This window comes from Beta vulgaris, chromosome 1 (genome assembly GCF_026745355.1).
Source record: "Beta vulgaris subsp. vulgaris cultivar EL10 chromosome 1, EL10.2, whole genome shotgun sequence".
NCBI lineage: Eukaryota > Viridiplantae > Streptophyta > Magnoliopsida > Caryophyllales > Amaranthaceae > Beta > Beta vulgaris.
This window is the reverse complement of record NC_079202.1, coordinates 42,519,062-42,527,935: the sequence shown is the minus strand read 5'-3', so window position 1 is coordinate 42,527,935 and position 8,874 is coordinate 42,519,062. Positions and strand designations below refer to the sequence as shown.

Below are 8,874 nucleotides of genomic sequence, written 5' to 3'. Positions count from 1 at the left end.
ACGACTACAAGGGATCGTTAGATTGTCTCTCCAACAAGGCTGTATTTTCCAGCGATATAAGCGGGAGATGTTCCACATTGCAAGATTTGTTTGACGATCGTAGTTTTTATGAAGGAAATTTTTGTTTGATTCAACTTATGTATTTGTTTGATTCGATTGCTTATGTAGATGTCGTATGACTTTTTATTAATGAATTAATTTTACTATTCAAAAAAAAAACCTTAAAAGTCGCCTGAAGAGAACTTTCCGTCTAAAACAACCAATATAAATCCACACTCAATGCTTTATAAATTTACAGCAATAATAAAATACTTTAAATCCTTCTTAAAAGTGTTTAAAAACCTTTCCTATCATTAAAATTTACTTATCACAACCTTCTAGTATAGTATTACTGCACTAGATGTCAAAAACCCTTAAAACTCATGTTTAAATCATAAAAACTTCAACACTATCACACTTTTTCAATTTTCAGTAACATGTTATATATTAAAACTCTTTTAAAGATTTTCCAACTCATAAAATCCTAAAAATTCATGCTTTGATGATTAAAATCCTAATTCAAATATAATAAGTAAATCTGAATTTTAATTTCTTCATTAAATAAATTATACAATCTAAGATTCACATTTAGATCATCAAACTATAACTTTTAAATATAATCATATTAAAAGAAACCCTCAAAAATACAAACTTTGTATTGAAAATAACTTGAGGAGGAAGAAATAACCACAAAGAAAAGGAGGAGAAAGACGTCGGAAAACAGGGGGCAGCGGTAGCTGCTACTTCTGGTCGGTGGCGGCTGCCGGTGGCTGGCCGAGAAAACATAAGAAAAGAAATGGAAGGGGGAGAGAAAGAAAGCCGAAAAAAAGGAGAGAGAGAAGAGAGAAAATAAAAGTGTTTGATGTGTGGAAAAATTGTGTAGTAAGGGTATTTATAGGTTCCTTCCCATTATGGGTCAAATAAGTAGTTGACCTTTGATGGGATAGTTTAATGAAGGTGTTTATAAGAAAAACTATGAGGTTTGGGCTCCTCTAAGCCAAATGTTAATTAATATTATTTTACTTCAATTCCACCAGTTTAGTTATAAAATAAATTTTCAAAGCATGACTAAATAAAATATTTGATTACTTAAAATCATTAAATAATTCTTTTAACTTTCAAATAATAAACATTTTAGAAATAAATTATATAAATGCTAAAGCGTACGAAAATATATATAAATATACATTAAAATATATTTATAAAATTCATAAATTTACGGGGATTACAGAACCTCTTAAATGGCCAAAAAACATGGGTCATAGGAGATGGGAAGAGTATTTCATTTTGGGATGACAATTGGCTAGAGATAGGTACAATTAGGAGCCTTGTTTTCGGCCCTTCGTTGGCAAATGGAGAACATATTAAGCTTTATGATTTATGGAAAAATGGAACTTGGACACTAAACCACATTTCTTTACCTCTACCCGAGTTCATCTCATCTAGAGTCATAGACTTCCTAATTCCCACACACAACAAGCAAGCCTTCTACTATCCTACCTCCCCTTTCGCGGAAAACAACAGATTCTCAATTGTCAATGCCTACACATCTGTCACCTCTAATAGGAAACCTAGCTATAAAATGGATTGGCTATGGAAAAGCTCAACTACCCCGAAACTCAAGTTATTTTTATGGTTGGTGTGGTGGTGGAACAGACTCCTCACAAACTCACTTCTAAAAATTGGCAACATAACTACAAGCAGACGTTTTCCCTCTTTGTAACACCCATGCCGAGTCTGTTTCTCATATCCTTCGAGATTGTGATGTGGCTAGAGAGGTGTGGCTAGTTTCTTCTCTCCCCCCACCATGACCCGAATATGGATGATTGGTTACATTACCACCAAAGTTCGATAACTATCATTAATGGAGTCTCGTCTTGTTTCTTATTCCCACTCATGTGTTGGGTGCTTCAACCCAACGCAACAAAAATATCTTTGAGAAATGCTAATATCCCTGCGCCAAATGTTACTGTTTAAAAAGCCCTTTATGCAGCCTCCGAGTTCTACAGCTACACTCCCATACCAAAAAGTATGTCCACTTCCTCTCAACACCTTCATTTGCATTCCCTTCCCACCCCCTGGTTAAACATAAATGTTGATGCATCCTTTGTGAGATCTCTTTCCTTGTTGTATTGCTCGTGCGTTGTACCTACATAACGGGGTTTCAGCGCCAAGTCTATGCTAATGACAATCTACACGCAGAGTTATTAGGAATCCTTTGGGGCCTCACCATTACCAAAGAGCAAGCAATGTCTTACGTGAACATTTTAACGGACTGTCAAAGAGCGGTAAGCTTGCTCCATTAATCTCAAAACATAAACCATATCATTGATAATCTCACTATGTTATGCAGGGTTCAAAGCCGTTACTTCTAAGGGATGAAAGTCCAATTTTACCCAAGAAAGCTCAACCAAGTTGCGGATAAGTTGGCAAAGGAAGGAAGGACAACTTAGATGTTAATATAACAAGGCTTATCCGCACCCCTGGTTATATTTGAACTTATGAGACAAATTTGTACTAAGGGCATATTCTCACCAGCTTATTTTCAGTTTAGTTCAATTCAGTTCAGTTCAATTGCAATTAGTTCAGTTCAGCTCTAACTATCATTTCTATTAGTTATAATTTAATTCATTTCAGTTCAGTTCAATTCAGTTGCAATCAATTCGGTTCAATTCAGTTTAGTTCAACTTAATTCAGTTACAATCAATTTAATTCGGTTATTTTATGCCTAAAAAAAATACATGCCCGAAGGCTTTTCGCCATTGAAGTTTAATCTATTTTCCGTATTTCACCAAAAAAACGACACCTTTCTATGACAAACTCTCAATCTCCTATATCCTTCTTCTAGCTCCCCTTCTACAACCATATTAATTAACTTAGCCACATTTCAAAAAAGAAATAAAAAACTTCATTGACATCCGATAATTATACTCTCTCCTAACAATATAATTACTCAATTTTAATTAATGGAATCTCTTCGTCTCCTTCACTTGATGGTTTCAGACTACCAAATTTTCAAATATCTTCCTTTTTGAAAGTTTCACTAGTTATTATGTCTCGGGTAAGAAAAAATTTCATTTATTAATATTATAATTTAAGATTTTAACACTAAATGTTATTTGGTCTAGTTGTTAAGACTTTAGTATACTACCTCTGTTTTTATTTAGTTGCAACGTTTTGACTTTCACGCTTGCCAATGTACAATTTCAAATCGTTTTATCTCTAATTGTATGTAAGTAAAAATTATAAAAATTTGATATTATGAAAGCTTACATCGAAACGAATCAAACAAGACCCCACATGACTATATTTTGTTTAACATATAAATCAATAAACGTTGCAACTAAAAAAGAACGGAGGTAGTATGTTATTGAGATCTTGAGATCAAATCTTACACTATGCAATTTCTAATCTTTTTTATTGTTGTGGATTACATGGAGTAAAACTCCCTTAGGGAGAACACCACGTGGCACCATTTCTTGTTTGCGCACGCCTTTTAATATATTAGTATAGATTGGATCCCAAATTCTGTTCAAGGGCAAATAAAAAATAAGGAAAAACATTTTCAATATGACTTGCAATTTGCTATAACTTTTTTAGTAAGCTATATATTCATTTCTTTTTTTATTCAATTGCATAACCACAGACAAAGTCATTGGTGAATGAAAAATTGAAGGAAGATGCTACTACAATTCTTACTATATTGGTATCATTTAGAGTTGTATTATTGTATTTAGAATTGGTTTTATCTTCAAATTTTAAATTTTGGTGTAATATACAACTACAAAAGAAATGGTTTCATAAATTTTCAAATAATTCAATAAATATTATGTTTCTGATAAGGACTAAGGAGGCCTATTTTTTCTTTCTCGCCCACGGCCCATAGATGAATAAACTAGAATTACATATAAACAATATTATTATACATATTATTGATATTAATGAAAAATATATCGTCAAATCTTGTCAAATATTTAACCTTCAAACAGCCAAGTCGGTGTTAACGAGTCGAATCGAGACCGAATGTGCTCAGGTTCGGCTCAAAACTAGTAGAAGTCAAGCTTGGCTCAAGCTCGAAGCTCGACGAGCCTCCAATATTTGGGCTCAGCTCGAGCTCGACATGACAAAATCCAAGATCGACTCGAGACTTAGTTTGAAAAAGTTAGGCTTAGGCCCAACCATGTCAGCCCAAGTCAAAAACTAAAGCAAAAATTTCTTGCATAGGTTCTTTTAAGAGGGTCTCGGCTTCTTCAGTAAATGTCTTAGTAGACGATAAGCCCAACCGTATAGGTCAAGTATGTCCAATATGGTTTGTTGAAGGAAAATAAACTCATCCTACCCATGCTTTTGGGTTCCCTCTTAGCATTGCTAAGTTTTCAATGTGGGACTCCATGTTTTGTTTAAGTCATCCTATATATGTTTTTATAACTTGGTTTCCCTCTTAGCGTTGCTAAAATTTCAATATGGGACTCCATGTTTTGTTTAACAACAAGACTCTAAATGCATTTAAATAATAAATTATTAAATAGTTTAATTATCAAATAATCAAATATTTTAAAATGTACTTCATCCCTTTTGTGAAGAAAATAGAGTATAAAGTTTGTTTTCCAACGAAGGAGGTACAAAATCAAACCCTAAGGAGTAGTAGCTATTTATAAATAAATTAAGATTAGTGCTTCTTTTCTTAACCAATGTAGGACTTTAGTGCCTAGTGGAGTACTATTTAACGTCCAAGTTGGATTACATATTAAAATATAAATAGTAACGTAAATTTAATCGAACGTGTTTGCGAGCTTTTTAACCGAATTCTATTAGGCTCAGGCTCGACTCGTTTAGATTTAGAGCCGATCCTGAACTCGAAATGAGCTCTTCCGAACCAAGTTTTGACCGAGCTCTGACGGTCGAATCCGAATAATTTGCGAGCCGTCCTGCTATGTTAGCCCACTACACGCAACTACCAAAAGATGATGTTTATGATTTATGAATTATGAGTAATTGACACCCATATTTAAAACAGTCGACTCACACTCCACTAGAAGTCCAAAAACATTAGCAAAGGAAAAATAATTAATTACGACATAATTGAAGCATTAGACATTTAGACCCCACGTTTCAATTAATAACATCATTAAAATCTCAAAAGCTAGAAAAAGAAATGATTACACAATCCACCAAGGTAAACCCCAGCTTTTACATAACCGTTGCTCAACGGATTTCTACCCGGCAATTCCATTCAAATATATCTGAAAAGAGAAAGAAGATGAAAAAAAAAAAGTATCACCTTTCCCCTTTTTGCCTTTATATATATATAGTACTAATATCATCCACCAATTTGATAATCCTCTCAATTTCAAATCCCGATTAAAAAACTTCCCAAATGGGTTCTTGCATTAGCAAATGCAAACCCAAGAAAACTTCCAAGAAAAATCAACAAAAACAAGAAGAATGCAACTGCCAATGCATTGAGAAAAACATCACCATATCTAGTACTCCTTTAGTACAAGACAAACTTGTGATTTCACAACTACCAATTTCTTCTCCTCCTACTACTAAATGCACTATAATATCTCCATCATCTCCTTTAACCTCTTCGTCGTCAGCGAAGTCCTCTTGTACAAACTCTAACTATCCTACTACTAGCACTAGCACGAGCACGAGCACGAGCGCGAGCTCGAGCTCGTGCTCTGTTCTTTCCTCTGCTTCTTCCTTTGCCTCGGCTGCCTCGTCGATGAGCTCGAAATTTGATCAAGCATTCTCAAATGACTATCTTTGGTCTTGTGTTAAGGAAAATCCTCAAATACTTAATTCTCATTATCTTCCAATGATTAAGGTTTTAAATCCTAGAAGAAACTCTTTACCTATAAGATGTCAAAATAATGGTAAAAAGCCCAATAGGTATAGGGAGTTTCCGGGGCCAAGCCCACAAAGGGTTGTGGTTAGATCAGCAGCCCAAAAAAGGCCTCGTTGTAACTCACCAAGTAATTTAACACGTCAAAAGAGTTTTCGTGGGGAGCCCGAGGTTGAGCCCATTAGGCCCATTTCTAGAAGTGGCAGGGATTTGAGGCCCAATTCCCCTTCTTCAAGTAGAAGGTTCAATGGAGAAGCAAATAATAATCAAGGGAGAAGTTTGACATCATCAATGATGAGAGAAAATAGTTATGTTAGGCCTCCAAGTCCAAATAAAAGCTATTATAATAATAGTAATATGAGAAAATATGGTGGGTCCAACAATTTGTTGGTGAAGAGAGAAAGTGAAAATGTGATGAAAGGGGTAAGTTCAAAAAGAGAGGAATTGGGGGTGGGAGGTTTGGTCTCTAGCCAAGATATGGACTTGATGCCTATTGAAGATGTTGAAAATCCACACATTGCTTTGGATTGTTTCATTTTTCTGTAAAGATGGATTTTATCATTGTTGTTGTTGAGTTCTGTAAACCCTTATGATTTTTTTTTTATGGGTGTGACATGTTTTTTCCCATTTTTTGAAGGATCAGATGAATCAAAAAAACGTTATTTGGCTTGCGTGAACTACTGAATATTGACAAAATGTATTTTATAGTGCCATGTTTCTGGAAGTGTTTATTATTCTAAATGTTTCTTTTAACTATTATTTATGTCACATATTGCTTCTTACACTTATCATAGCATGTAATTCTAAATGATAATTTGTTTGCCAATTGTTTGGTAGTAAATAGAGTGGTGGACTCTATTTGTAAAGTAGAAAGTGAAAAGAAATGTCTAAAGTAATATGAGAAAGGTATGTAGTAAATTAATAAAAACATTGTTATAAACTTATAATTATAATGCTTGTGAACCTTAATTGGCTCATAAACATTTTCATGTGGCTTTAAAAGTAGGGGTGTTCATGGATGGTTAACCGTCTCGAAACAACATTTCGGTTCGGTGATCGGAAGTTTTGGTTCGCTCTTTTTTGCGAACTGTAACCGTAACCGTTTGGGCTGGTTACCGCTTAACTAGTTAACCGTTTTTTCGGTACGGTTTTGCGGTAAGCTATAACCGTTGTTTAATTTATACTATTATGTTTTACTTAATGTACTATATATTTTCGATATTTTGTATATATTTTAATATTATATATACTATAATATAAAATGTATTATATAGTAGATAATAAATCCATTGGAAAAATATAACTAACACTAATAATTCACTTCATTTCCTAATTATAATGTTTATATTAGTACTAGAGTTTCCAAGTAATTACATACTTACTCTAATTGTTGTAACTTAGCAACAAATAATAGAATTAATGTAATTGTTTGAAAATATTTCACAATATTTAAATAGAGAAAAAAAAAATTTCGGTTAGCCGTTCACTCAAAAATCATAACCGTAACTATACCGTTTAACCGTTAATTTTATCGATTCAGTAACAGTACCGTCGAAAAATTTTTATCGTTATGGTGACCACGAATTTAGACCGATTTTTCGGTATTTCGGCACGGTTTTTCGGTTTCGATTTTTTTATGAACACCCTTATTTAAAAGAGCAACCTGAATTTTTTTTTTTTCAAGGTCATCTTAGTGTTCATTCACCTCAACGTTTATACAAAGGATTACGCATGGGCTTTATTGAAACCGTTCTTTTTAATAGTATTGCTGCTGTCTTTTTTGCTGCTTTTGTTGTTGCTAGAACTATGGTTACGTTGGTGGAATCGAAGACATGAACAATTTTGAACGGAAAAGAATGAATAGAAGAAGATTTCTAAAAAAAATTTGGTCATCCAAATTTACACAATGTCGCCTATTTAATTCAAGAAAAGCCATAGAAAAATACAAACATATATATGAACAGTTCCTATATCAACAACACTCCTATATTCAAAGATTTATAAAAAAAAAAACTTCTAAACTCTTCCCTAAAGTAATAATATCTTCTACAATTTATGACTATAATAATAATAATTGAAAAAATTATGACATGTAGCAGGGAGGAGCTGTAATGGTATTTTTTTTTTACTCAATTGACTTTTTGTTCACGAAAATTTGGAAATTTCTTAAGTAAGTGACCTAACGAATCAAGACGAAGATGTTCACATGCAGAATTGGTTTCAGCGACCACACTAACCATGACAACAGAATTAGAGTCCCCTGTTATAAAGAGATAATTTGATAATTTGTTGCATTGTTGCCTTTGCGAAAAATGTGATCTATGAAGCAAATATTCAACTAATTGAGTAACAACCAGATGTTGTTGATGAGAGTATGGATAATCCATGGACATGAATAAATACCTTAGGGAATTCGAATCACCACTTGATTGTCTGCTTCAACAGAATTGTTCTGAATATTGAGAGTTTTTCGCCATAATGAGGCCATTATGCAAGCCTCAGGCTTCATCAACAAGAGCTAATGTGTGAGACCAAATTAATAGGTTTGGATTGCTAAAACATGTCCAGTAGAGTTACGGATGACAATACACCAGTAAAAGCAGATGACCAATGATGAATCCATCAAAAATAAGCTTAAACATCCTTGAGGCGAAGGATGCCATCAAATAGAAATTCGGGAGGGAGACCTGCAAGAAGAAAGGGAAAATATAGTGAAAGAGATATCTGCCATTGTACGAGCAATCCATTCCTATTGCAGATGTTAAGGTCTATATATATACGATCAACATTAATAGTGCTATTTTAAAAAAAAAACAATAAAAATGATTTTCTTTTCAGATACTCCAAAGGCTATATGTATGACTAACCAAGTTAATATGCTTAGGGGTGTAAGTGGATTAGACGAGATTTGATTTTGCCAAATCCAAATCCATTCCAAAGGTTTTTACTCGAATAATTGAGTCCAAATTCGATCCAAATGTTTTTTT

At 33.5% G+C, this 8,874-nt stretch overlaps 1 protein-coding gene across 1 annotated transcript; it reads left to right on the top strand.

The window, feature by feature from the left end:
* Positions 1-5,316: 5,316 nt before the first annotated feature.
* LOC125499649 (uncharacterized serine-rich protein C215.13) lies at positions 5,317-6,564 on the top strand. The gene has a single exon (XM_048648706.2). It carries the CDS (start codon positions 5,417-5,419, stop codon positions 6,431-6,433), a length of 1,017 nt encoding a protein of 338 aa, XP_048504663.1. The 5' UTR covers positions 5,317-5,416; the 3' UTR covers positions 6,434-6,564.
* The last annotated feature ends 2,310 nt before the right edge of the window (positions 6,565-8,874 follow it).